We start from the raw sequence: 13,300 nt of genomic DNA, 5'->3' as shown, positions 1-13,300 counted from the left end.
GAATCAGCAAGAAGCTTTCAGCCGTATCAGCACGCTGAATGAAATGCAGAACTCAAAGTTAAATCAGCTGCTCCTCCGAACGCGTGCATTTACTCTATTCTCCGGCACATACAATCAAATCCATCTGAGAAGCATGTTTCTATGTGTAAAAAAATAAAAGGGCTAAAATTAGGAGAGAGGTAAGCATTGGGCGGGATGCATTATTCATAGAGCAGTAAACGGCGTGTCATAGGTATCGTATTGCATTACCGTTACTCTCCTTTACCTGAACTGAGCCACACAGTGAACACTCATTGTTCTGCGAGTGGAGCGTTCCTCCAAAACATCAGCGTCTGGACGGAGTCCAACTCCAGAACACACCCGCCAACAGACATCCTGTCCAACACACACGCCAGCAAATTGCTGCCCCAGCTGGGTGGATGGGTGGCTGGGAGGGAGAGGGGGTAAGCAGGGGGTGGGTACATGAGCATGATGGGCTGCAGTGACAGGCATTTCAATCAGCCAACGAGGCAATGAATGAAACTGCAATTCTACAAATCATTTAAAGTGACAGAGTACCCATGCATTGGCAAAAAAACAAAAAAAAACCCATCATGCAACACTTTGATCTCCCACTTTTTTTTAAACATATCATGAGTTCTCATATATATATATATATATATATATATATATATATATATATATATATATATATATATATATATATATATATATATATATATGTGTGTGTGGCCATTCAAATGCAAGAACATTTGAAGGAAATGCTTGCATTCACATGCCACCGACACAGCCTGCACGTGGTGAATTACATTTTAATGAGCTTCTAATTTTAGGGAGTCCGTTTGTAATAATAATAGACTTGATGAATATTTATGTTCCTTGTTTGAAGTTCAGCAATACAGAGTAGGGGAGGGAGAAAAAAACCCGGAGATAGTACTGTATAAATCCGGCGAAATGGCTGTCAGACCCGCACCCCTTCAGCCGCTCTATGACCTAAATAAACCGAACATTTTATTATTATTATTATTATTATTATTATTATTTTGACTGACGACGTCTGCTCTCTGACATAACATACACACACACACACACACATACACACACACACACACTCACGGTGGGTGGTTTCTGAAAACCACTTTACATATCGGTGAGAGGGGATCGAGGTTATATTTTAATGCATGTTTTGGTTTCTTACTTCGAGAGAGGAAAAAAAACAGCAGAAATGATCTGCATTACAAATGATGGCAGAAAAACGCGACGTCCATTCATCTTACCCATTGTGCCGCCGATGCCTGAGCAGAAACACCGCGGTGTGTAAGTCCTTGCGGTGTGAGTGAGAGTCCGCAGCTCCCGCAGCTCCCGCAGCCTCCCGCTCCCAAACAGAAGAACCTGCTCCGACCTTCAGCACCGCGGACAGCTCCTGCCGCCTCCTTTTTTTTTTTTTCCTTTTCCGCCCCCCCCTTAACTGAAGGTTAAACTCAAATCGACCTAGTTCGATTAGACAAAAGCGCCTATAGTTCTAAATGTAGTGTGATGACGAAAAATTTAAAAAAGAAAATAATACTAATAAAAATAAAATAAATACATCCGAGCCGGTGGGTCCGAGCAGAAAACGTAGAGTGCGCCGTCCTGAGTGCTGCTGGAAGCCCCAAACCAGCCGAGGCTTCGCGGTCCGTGCCGTAGTGGACGTGTCTCCGCTCGGTTCCTCTCCGCTCGCGCTCTCCAACGGACAGACGTGGAAACGCGCTTAGCGGCGGAACACCGTCTGCCGCTCCGTCCGCTTTTCACAGAAACACTTTGCGTAATTGCAGACTCAGTCTGTGCTGTTAATGTCGTGTATTCCCCCCCCCCTCCAACAAATCATGAATGACCGTCACTGCTTCCATTGGTCGTTTCACGTCATGCTGCCAGTTATCTACAGATAGCCAGCAGATCCAAACTTGTGGAGGAAACTTTGGTAGATAAAAGAAAAAATCCTGCAATTATTACGTTTCAGGGGGTTTCCAGTTTAAGGGCAGCACGGTGCTGGTGGTAGTAAAGCGGCTTCTTCACATACACACAAATGGTTTTAAGTTGCATCCAACTAGGTATACAATTATGACCACTGACAGGTGACGCATAATGCAACACTTTCATCTCCATTACCAACTAGTATGTGTCCTCTTTCCATCCCCAACGCACAGGGGATGGAAAGAGGACACATATATTAGGTTATTAGCTGAGCAATTTGTCCTGGACGTTGTGTGCGAAGCAGAAAACATGGAAAACACAAGAATTTGAAGGAATTTAGCAAAACGTCAGCGTGTATTGGCTGGATAATTCACAAACTGAAGAGTTTGTGTTCCTGGTCTACAAAGCTCACTGTCTATCAAAACGGATCCAAGGAGGGAACAGTGATGACCTGCCTGAAGGGAGCGGTGCACCAATTGCAGTCTTACGGACAACTTTCGATATTTAAAAAGGCTTACTTGCTCGATTCCGATTTTGGTCTGAAAAGTTTCTAAATATACTGACAAAGTTGGTAAATCAAAAACCACCAATCAAAAAAAAAAAATCTACAAATGTAGGTCATTATCTATTTCTATTTCCAAGTTAACATCAATATTTTTTTTCCAAGCAAATAAACACCAAATCCACAGAACATAAATGTGTAACATAAACATAACATAAACATAAACATAAATCTATCCATCTATAAATTATCTTCCACTTAACCTGGGTTTGGGTAACAGGGCCAACAGCCTAAGCAGAGAAGGGCAGACTTCCCTCTCTCCAGCTGTTAGGGTCAGCTCCTCTCCAATCTCAAGGTGTTCCCAAGTCAGCTGAGAGACACGGTCCCTCCAGCGTGACCTGAGTCTTCCTCTGGGGATCCTCCCGGTGGGACGTGCCCAGAACACCTCACCAGGGAGGTGTCCAAACCAGATGCCCAAGTCTCCTCAACTGTCTCCTCTCGATGTGGAGAAGCAGCAGCTCTACTCGAAGTCCCTCTTGAATGACGGAACTTCTCACCCCATCTCCTAGGCTGAGCCCAGACACCGTGCGGAGGAAACTCATGTCAGTCGCTTTTATGTCTTCTTTCAGTCACTACCCACAGCTCGTGACCATAAACGAGTGGGAACATATTGACTGGTAAATCGAGTTCTTTCTTCCCCACAACACACTGGTACATCCTCCTTGTCACTGTAGACGTCGTACCAATCCATCTATCGACCACCTGCTCCATCTTTCCCAAGACTCTGAGATATTTATATTCCTCCATTTCGGGCAGGACCTCCTCTCTGAGCCAGAGAGGTCACTCAAGACACATGGAGGTACCGATTCTCATCCCGACTGCTTCACACTCTGCTGCAAACTATTCTTGCGAAAGCTGTAGGTGTTGAAGCCAATAGGCAAACATCATCTGCAAAGAGCAGAGACGCAGTACTAAGGCTACCAAAACACATCCCCAGAAATAATAATTTGGTACGATGACCCACCAAAAACCTCCAACCAAAAACAATAGTAGGCTGCTAAGTGTAATAATCTTACACTTAGCAGCCTGGCATCCTCTCTCAAATACACAAGATGAAAACAGTGCAGTTGAATTCTGTGGTTGTTGAAATTCAAGCTGCTATAGCCATGTTTTACCAAGTCTAAATACAGGTTACAAACTCTTATCTTCATCATTTCTTTAAATGACTGCTTATTATTGTATAGAACAATAGTTCTTTTTTTTCCCTTTTTTACAAAAATAAAGATGAAATGTTTTGTCAAATTACCACAATTAAAAAAATACTGTAGCCCTTCCACTACTGCTTCAGGGGCAAATGGAGTACCATACTGTAGCAACCAACTTTTACAAACTTTTCCACATTTTGACAGTTGTAATGTGATAAAAAAAAAATTATCACTAACCAAGCCTTTGACATTTTTATCTTTTATTTTAATTTTAAACATATATATATATCCTGAAATAGATTGAAATATGTAGCTGAAACATGATTAAAATGTGAAAAAGGTTCTTGGGTTGGGAATAAGTTTGTAAGGCAGCATCTTCAACAGCAGACAGACCTCAGAGTTTCTGAGTCTATTCGAAGCCTCATCAGCAGAAACTTCGGGTCAACGCAAGATATTCTGAATATTAGTGAATTTATGGTCGTATAATGCAATCAAAATGAATACATTTAACATGTCCAGTTAAAATCAATTCAGCAGACCCCTCATCTTTCCCTGTACCACCAATTTCACAATCAGCTCCTGTACAATGTATCGCATGCCGATGCAGCATCCAGAGCTCAGCTAGCTGCCGCTGACACAAAGACTTGTGAATATTCAATAGCGTTTCACAGAACAAGATCTCTCTCGCCACTGCTGTCACCATCTGTGGTAGAGCGAAAGAGTAGACGGATGGAAAAAGAACGGATTTCACCACCACCACCTATTTCACTGACACACAAGCTTTTAGACAAGATTGCGGCACACAAAAAATGTGTTCCTTTGTCGGCCCCAGCGTAAACACAGCATCCGTCCATCTGCGGCCACAAGAGCCCTTGCACAAAACGAGATACATTTTATATCACAGCGGCCCTGACGTGTTAATAATATATGGGAGTTATCTTACGAAGCTATTGCGCGCCTGTCTTTCTGAGGAATGTAGAGTTCACAAATTCATAACGTCCACTTCTGCGTAAAAAGCTTTCCGTCTCAGCAAACTCTTTGTGCCACTAGCTGACCCTGTCTCCAAAACTTCTGCATCCAGGAGTTGCACTGCTTTCCTAGCAGTGCAGAGTCAAGTATTCCTTCTGTATTATACTGTCACGCTCAGTTAAAATTGAGTATGTGGCGTATTTGCTGTAACACAGACCACTAATGGAGCTCCTTCCTTGCCCACAGCAATCACCATGTATGCATAAAATGCTTTGAATTTGTATTAAAGGGGCAGTATTACGTGTTTTCCAGCCACATAGCGTCATTTTTACAGCATAATCAAGTAAAAATGACGCCGTTATAAAAATGCTGCATATATCACATGGCTTTTAAAAAAAAGGTGCAATTTAATGCCTTGAAATTGGGCCTCTGTTTCTTTAAAAACTCCTGCTCTTTCTGAAACTCCGCCTTCAGGAAGTCAACGCAACATGGCTCCTCTATTAACCTTTAACAACGTTTTTACCAGCATTGCACTGAGAAGTAGCTCCTATAATGAGCTAGGCTGATGCTCAGTTCCTCAGTTCAATTAGGTGTTTGCTAATTGCTGCTGGCTAGTCTGAAGGAGCTGAGTGGGGGAGTCACGGAGGAGAGGGCTGCTCTGTGCGGCGGAAACTCGGTAACTGCAGCTCTGAGCCTGCGAAGGCGGAGCTAGGTCCACCCTGACGTTTTGCACAACTGAACAGTTGCCACGGGAGATGAAAGGATTTCCCAAATATGCATGAAAGAATCAAGACAACACTCCAGGTATGTTTTTGACAAGGGAATAACATTATAGCATGATGTAAAGCTCAAAAAAGTCAACTGAAATGGTCTGCATGGTGAGGTAACAGATGTGACAGGGAGGCAGGGCAACAACAGGTAAGTGGGTACAACTAGAAGCTCATGTCCTAACCTATCAGGCACAGCCTGTGAAGTCCATCGTCAGCCTGCTGCCACTGTTATTACTTATTACTCAACACCATCTGCACAGAACAGTAACCGATCTCCCTGCTATTATAATCCAGAGGATGATGGACAGCCATACAGCTGGAGGTTTGGCATCAGGGGCACGAGCAGGATGGGGTTATGTCTCTGTCTTTCTGCTGCTCTAATATTTCAGAGGACCCTGATCATGTGTATTTAAACGTATCGTAAATGCCGTTTAGCAAAAGAAAAAATAATTTAAAAGTCAGATTTCAAAGAAATTAAGAGTGAATCGTTACATTTTAAAATTGTTACATACCCAGATGAACATTCACCAGCCAAATGATCCACATCTAGTTATGAAATATGACAGAAATAAAGATGGTAAAGCATAGAGAAAGTGATGGAAGTGGCACGATAATCAAATTGTTACATCATTTTACCAAAGCAGAATCTACAGCAGCTCCACGTGCCAAACGATGGTTATGACAGTTAACTGGTCTTGCTTAGCTTCAGGAAATAAAGCAGTGAAACAACTGAAAACACAAGGGACAGCGTTGTTGCCAACTTAATGACTTTATCGCTATACTTAGCCACGTTATAAACCCCTCCGGTGGCTTTTTGTCGTCTTCCGCAAACAGCCAACAGTAAGAACAGAAAGACTAATTTCAGTTTGTGTTCCCCACACTGCAAAATAAATAACATGTGCAAAGCTAAGAAACGCTATCACACGTTGGAGCCAATAGGAAAATTCAACCGCAGCGCACACCGTTCGACCCAAAGAGGGCAGCACTGAGACGGTTTTGCGGCCAAATATTACAAAATCAAACTTGGACAAAAGCATAAAAATATCTCCCTTAAATCCTATTTAGACATTTATTTGAAAAAAAAGTTGATTTAGGGTTTAGTTACCTTTTAACATGTCTTTTCCTGTTTATGAAGGAATTTTTTGTTTTTTCGTGTTCTCCAAGTATTATGTAGTTTAGCAAAACAAAATAAAAAAGAACAGACTCACAGTTGAGACTAGTACTTTGATTCCAATCAATCATGGCTGCTGAATATGTATTTAGTCACACCACGGCATATCACAGTGCTCGTTTTCAGATGAAGTCCAAACAAACAGAGAAATGTTTGCTAACCACTTTGTCCTCCTGTTGCAATTCCATGAGAGCAGGAATGCAGCAGAGAGAAGGAGCAGGGATACAGACGGGAAGGAGGGGGGGAGGTGAGGGAGGAGGAGTGGGAAAGACGGGGAGAAACAACAGACCGTGAGCGTCACCAGATCCTGGGAGCACTGTCACATATTCCAAAAAGCAAATGGGACAAAATAAAACACTTGTTTTTTTTTTACATTTAGCTAGTGCAAAACTAAAATCTCTGGGTTAGTCTGTGGAAAAGATTTTGCATCAGTAAGCTGCACAGGGAGTGCTGCATTTAAAAGAAAGCATAAAGTAATGTTCTTTAATCAGAGCAGCAGTGGAGAGTGAGTTCCCTCTAGTGGTGAAACAGCATTAATACAAGCCATACGGTTTCTCGCACAGCTATTCATATTCTGTGTAAGTTTTCATATTTTGTCACATTCCAAGAGCAAACTTCTGAGTATTTCTTTTATGGTTTTATGCAGTAGACACAAATGTTTATGATGTTCACTTTTTTTTTTTTACAAATAAAACTCTGAAAAGTGTGGCATGCATGTGTGTTCTGCACACTTACTCTGATATCCCAAAATAAAGTTCAGTGCAAACAATTGCTTTTAAATGCAGGAGACAGTAACTATTTGTCATTCACTCCACAAGCTATCAAACTATGTGGGGTGGGAGAGGTCGGGGAGGGGGTAACAAACTTGAGAAAGGAGGTTCCTGCGAACGTCTATGTGAGGAGGAAAAACAGAAACTCACCATTCCCAGCATGAAAAATGTAGCGGTAGCATCATGCTGAGGGGATGCTTTCCTTAACGGGGACAGGGGAAAGGTTTCAGAGTTCAGAGTTTTAAAACAGGTGGGGCTAAATTCAGGTCAATCCTGGAAGAAAACCTGCTGACGCCAGCAAAAGAGTTCACAACGGAGTGGAGAAGTGAACTCCAGTGGGGACGTTGCCATGAGAACGCAGCCAGAGCTGCAACGGGATAGTTTGTCTGTCAAAGTTCAGGGTTCAATAGACTTGACAATCAGTGGCCAGGCCTAAACCTCCATGCTCACAGATCACATCCGACACATCTGACTGACCTTGAACTATTTTGCAAAGACAAAACGCACATAAATGTCAGTTTCCAGAAATGAAAAGCGGGTGGAGAAAAATCCCAGCTGTAATTGCAACAGGTGGCGCTATAAAGTATAAACTAAGGGGAGTTGAATGCAAATTCAAATACATGCAACACTTTTCAGTCTTTTATTTGTCAGAATGAAATAAAATCATGTATTGTATTTTTTTTCTCACTTCATAATGAAGTCTCACCTTGTGCTACATAAAACATCAGTGAAATACAGAGTTTGTGAATGTAATATGACAAAATATTTTTTTTTAAAGTTGAAGGAAATTTTATAAAATAGAGAAATTCTTTTTGAATCCCTCATCAGAAATAATAAAGAATCAGAACGCCTAATGTCTCACAGCGGATTAAACAGGATTCAACTGCAGAGTTGAAGACATTAATGTGTGTGACTGACTGTTTGCTGTGTTGTGCTTGTGGTAGAGGTGCAGTGGTGGGGGTGGGTGTGTGTGTGTGTGTGTGTGTGTGTGTGTGTGCGTGTGTGTGTGTGTGTGTGTGTGTGTGTGTGTGTGTGTGTGTACGTTACCTTGTTTGACCGCAGAGACACTCGTCCTCCGCACCTAGCACAGAATTTCGTTTGGCAATATGAACAGATGTGACCGCAGCCGTCAGCAAATTTCGTCTTGTGGCAAATTCCACAGGTCGGGGCTTCGCTCTTTTGGTCCTGAGCTGGCTTAGTCTCCTCCCCCATCTTCTTAACCTGGTCCTTATACGATTCAAACTGCTGGTGTAACTTCCTGCCAGCGCATAGAAAAGTAAAACACAAAAACCAGGTTAGAAAATCGAATTGGAAAAGCGGAAAACTGGATGACTCGTATACCTAAAACATCAGGACCACCACGCCGTATCACCAAATGACAGAATTTTTTTAACCATTTTTTTAACCCTTTTCATTTATTTAATTCCATTAAGTATTTCATATACCGTATATTCCGCACTATAAGGCGCCTTAGCATTATAAGGCGCATAGAATAGACGCTACAGTAGAGGCTGGAGTTACGTTATGCATCCACTAGATGGAGCTGCACTTCAGGGAATGTCAACAAAACAGTCCGACTCCGGTGGGCGAGGAGAGCCTTCCGACTGGGCCGGGGCGTGGCCGGACGATGGTCACCCTTCTCCATTCGCGCACAGCATGTTCGTGGAGAACGTGGTGCTAAATGACCTGCAGATGACCTGATTCCAGACGGTACGTAGATAAGTCAGTCAAACTTTATTAACAGACCAGCCTTCTGACAACTATTGCCCAGCATGCACCGCGCGCTTCTTTTTCTACGGGCGAAAAGTCGGCGGCTGCTGCTTACCGTAGTTGCTAGACCTGTTGTGGCTCAATATTGGTCCATATATAAGGCGCACCGGATTATAAGGTGCACTGTCGGCTTTTGAGAAAATTGAAGGTTTATATATATATATATATATATATATATATATATATATATATATATATATATATATATATATATATATATATATATATATATATATACTTACCTAAAATAATGGGATTATTTACAGAAAACACAACAAGTCAAGTTGTTCTTGCCAATTTATCAGACAGCTGACACACAAAACGGAAGTTCAAGTTACTACATGTTAATGAGAAATCAAGCACTTTCCAAACCTTCAAAACACCCAATGAAAATTCAAGCATTTTCAAGGATCCCAAGCATGAATGATGTAAATAATGACACGGTTCACTGCCTGACAACAGAGCTAAACAACCAACACTGTGAAAATCAGCTTTGTTTTTTGGGGGTTTTTTGCTTCAACTTTCTCTCCTCTTCTACTACAAGCCGACGAAGTGATGCAACCCCAGATAAGAAGTGAATTTCTGAAAGCAAAAGCCCATAACGTTACATCAGAGGTTTAAAAGTTGAGCCCCTCCACACCCTCCCTCCTCTGACACAGCATCTCTTCAAACTCGGTCGTTTGGGTATCAGTTCTGCTTTGCAAGTTTGAGGATATCACTTAATTCTGGTTACTCGGGTTCCTCTGTATTAGATGAATAATTTGCACCCGTCTGCCTGTATCAAGGCGGACGTAATGCGAGGCGAGGAATGCCGTCGATATGAACAACTGGTTATTAAAATCAACAATTTATTTATTTATTTTTTTTTTTAGACTTTATCTGCAGGCAATCATCGGTGGTCACAAGCAGAAAACTTTACATCTCGCTTTGGAGGAATCAACGCAGCCTTCCTGTGTCTCTTTGTGTTATATTTCACCTGACTGTATAGAAAAAAAAGACAAAAAAAAACTCAACTTCCACCCAAAAATAAGAACAACAAACAAAAAAAAACGTCTCCTTACATGCATTTTGCATGACACATGTCAATTGAGTGTCTCCTTGGAAACTAAACACTGGGCTGACTTCATAATATGGCGATTAGAAGTGGTTTCGCCCCACATATCCCCTGCAACATTCATTAGCTCTTGTGAATTATTGAGCAGTGCGATCCTTTTACCACATACAGGTCTGCATTTGAGATAAACATGCTTCCTTTTCCCACAACCGGAGCTTTAGAGCCCAAACCCAGCGGGCACACACACCTTAAGACACCGCATGTGTTGGTGTGTGTGCGTGCGTGTGTGTGTGTGTGGTGTTGTTGTCGACGTTGCGTCTGACTCTCTGTGCCATCAGAACATTAGATAAAGTGCCACTGACATGCTCCACGTTCTATCCACAAAAGGATTAAAGAGCTAATTATATCAGCCTTTGTGTATTTACCATGCAGTGATTAGACTTGTGTGGCGTTTTGTTTAAGAGATTCAAACTAAATCACATTTACTCACAGAACGACTGATAACCAGCTGAGTTTAAAGCCGCTGCAACCAAGGATCAGGGAGGCGAAACGTCAAGCGACTGTGGTGTTTTTACTCAATCCTGGCTGTCTCACACGTCAGTACACAAAAAAATACATATATTTCTTCGACTAGTAGTATGCTGAGAAATATTATCTCTACTCAAAGAGCAGTTGGAGGTTTTGGTCGACTAATTTTCTACCATTGTTTAAAGCGACCTTAGCAAAAAAAACAAACAAAATAAATCAATCTATTCAGACTTTGAAATGAACAGGATCACTAAACACATTAGAGAACATCAAGTGAAACACCAGGAAGGTCACGTTATCGACGACACACAGCAAAACTACGGAAAACGGCACAAACGCGGCGCGGGTCGCAGCGGCAGCTGGTGCGCATTAGCCATTCAAAACTGGGTTGCTTTTATTGTGTAAAAACGTGGTCAAATGCAGGTGAGACTGCTGATGAGTAATCATACACTGCTCATTGTCCAGCTCCATGCTTGTGTATCGGAGCTCTCTTACCTATGAGACAGCAGCTATACGCAGTCCGAAACCTGAGCCGTCCTCCTGGACGTAAGACAGATTCAGCTTCTCCACAGCAGGGTCAACTATGTGACGCCTTTACAGCAGCTGGATTTTACTTATTCCATTACTTATTGATTCATTTGTAACTTTTTGAGAAATCTTTAGCACATGTCCAAAAATTGTTAAAAAAAACACACAAAAAAACGATTTAGCATTATAATAAGGAAATTGTTACATCCTTGGAGTAGGCAGCAAGGGCTGTAAAGCTCGAGTGAAGAAATGTAATTTTTTTTTTTTTTTTTTTACATATTTGTTGAAATGGTGTGAGATAATGTGTTAAAAATGGATCTCTTCTGCCTTCTTCCAGGGATACTAATGCTAACTAGAAACAACCAATCAGAGCCATTAGGCGGGTCTTAGCGCTGTGAACCTCTCTCATGGGGCGCTGCTCATCTCCACCTTGCTCTCTGCTGCGCTGCAGGCTCGCAGAGTCTGTTGTTAATGCTAGGGCTAGTTTGCATAGCGCACCCATGATGGCAGACAAACAGTTCTCCTGTAACTGTAAGTCATTTCCCCGCCATTAGCACTTTGGACAGTGAGTATTGATGGACAACACTGAGACCCTCCTCTTGGCTCTGATTGGTTGTTTCTGATTGGGAGCGGTGCATTTCTTTAGATGGCAATAGAAGCTCAGGGAAGAGTTGGAGATCGATCTACTCAGAGATTATCTGTCTCATGCCAATCTGTCACGGCATGGTGACACTATGGCATGACATACCAATCGGTTGCAACATCTGTTGTTTTTTTGGGGTTTTTTTGTTCTTGTTTCTTTGGCAGAATCTTTGAGTTAATCTAGTTTATATTCTTCTTTGCAACAATTTTTTTAGATAATTTTTAATGATGGTTTCTGTGAAACCTTGCTTGCTGTTAGCTTTGTCTAGCCTTAGCTTACCAAAAACCTTTGAATGATTTCAGCTTACCCCAAAACAAATAGCAATGAACCCAACCTCATGAAGTAACACAGCATACTATTAGCCTGGTGAAGCTAACACAAAGGAGCTAAAAAAAAGATACATTTACAAATATGATTTGCTGAGGTACTAAATATTTTTGAATGGTTTAGCCTGTAGTTTTTGCTATACTGTAATATCTTTAAAGACACATGTATTCAGAAACAAATAGAATTTTCGACTATAAAAATGAACTCACTTAAGCCTCTGACCTCTAAGCTCTTCTCTTTACTGACACAGTTTACATTTTTACTGAGCAACTCAGCAGCACAGGTGTAGCTAATATCGTTAACAAAGTCTCACTTTTCCCTTTTTGCCTAATTACATTAGTATGGCTAACACATCAGAATTCATTTAAAAGCCTTCGTTTTATTTTCCCCAGTCTTTGAAGTTCATCTAGTTCACAGTCTCCTTTGGCTGACTGCTACAGTTTGAGATTATCGATTTATTCTGCTAGCTGCTGAGGAATGGAACTTGATGCTACGTTTGGCTAGCATCTGGAGGTTTCTGTTCTTTTTATTTATTTATTTTGCTGGTAAAAAAAACAGGGTGAAGAACATCCGCTCGGTTGACACAGTCTACATTTTATCAATTAAAAGTGAAAAAAAATTTAAAAAAAGGAGCTGTAAAAAGCTAAATATACTCACTCTGATGCACTGATGTAACAATTAAACACTACACTGACAAACCTTTGGCTGGTTTCCTGAGCCTGCTGTGTCAACAATTTTTGTCTTTAACTTTATTTTTCCTCTAACATGTCTTGTTCTCTACCGGCGGAGGGCCCTACATAAGATTTATTTATCAAGGAAAAAGTTAACTTTGTGACAGAAACGACAGCAAATGAAAATGTCATTACTGGTATTTGTAAATGAGAGGGGCACAGCTAATGGACTATCATTTCATGCCAAGAATGTTGCCTGTACACCAAAATCATCATTAGCATTATTATTATTTCTTCATGTCACTCTATCTACCATAATATTTACAATAAGGTTTTCATTTCATCCCTTATATTGCACTGATTATTCTAGTTGGGTTTCATCATTAGAGGTGATTATACATGTCTGTTATATAATCTAGATATGTTTCTTGCGTTTAGA

At 41.3% G+C, this 13,300-nt stretch overlaps 1 protein-coding gene across 36 annotated transcripts in view; it reads right to left on the bottom strand.

Annotated features, from left to right (window-relative positions):
* rims2a (regulating synaptic membrane exocytosis 2a) overlaps positions 1-13,300 on the bottom strand; it is a 161,687-nt gene that overhangs the window by 121,063 nt on the left and 27,324 nt on the right. For 23 of the 36 annotated variants that reach the window (XM_017309469.2, XM_017309459.2, XM_017309471.2 and 20 more), the window contains 2 exons: positions 8,388-8,598; positions 6,732-6,743 (listed from right to left, as the gene is read on the bottom strand). In XM_017309469.2, coding sequence (XP_017164958.2) covers positions 6,732-6,743; positions 8,388-8,598 — 223 coding nt within the window. Of the gene's footprint in view, positions 1-1,277; positions 1,851-6,731; positions 6,744-8,387; positions 8,599-13,300 lie in introns of those variants that run through there. The other 13 variants (XM_017309460.2, XM_017309465.2, XM_081597437.1 and 10 more) reach the window with 2 other exon arrangements.

Source organism: Poecilia reticulata, chromosome 16 (genome assembly GCF_904066995.2).
Source record: "Poecilia reticulata chromosome 16, P_reticulata-male-v2, whole genome shotgun sequence".
NCBI classification, from domain to species: domain Eukaryota; kingdom Metazoa; phylum Chordata; class Actinopteri; order Cyprinodontiformes; family Poeciliidae; genus Poecilia; species Poecilia reticulata.
The sequence above is the reverse complement of the archived record's forward strand: the minus strand, read 5'-3'. Positions and strand labels throughout refer to the sequence as shown.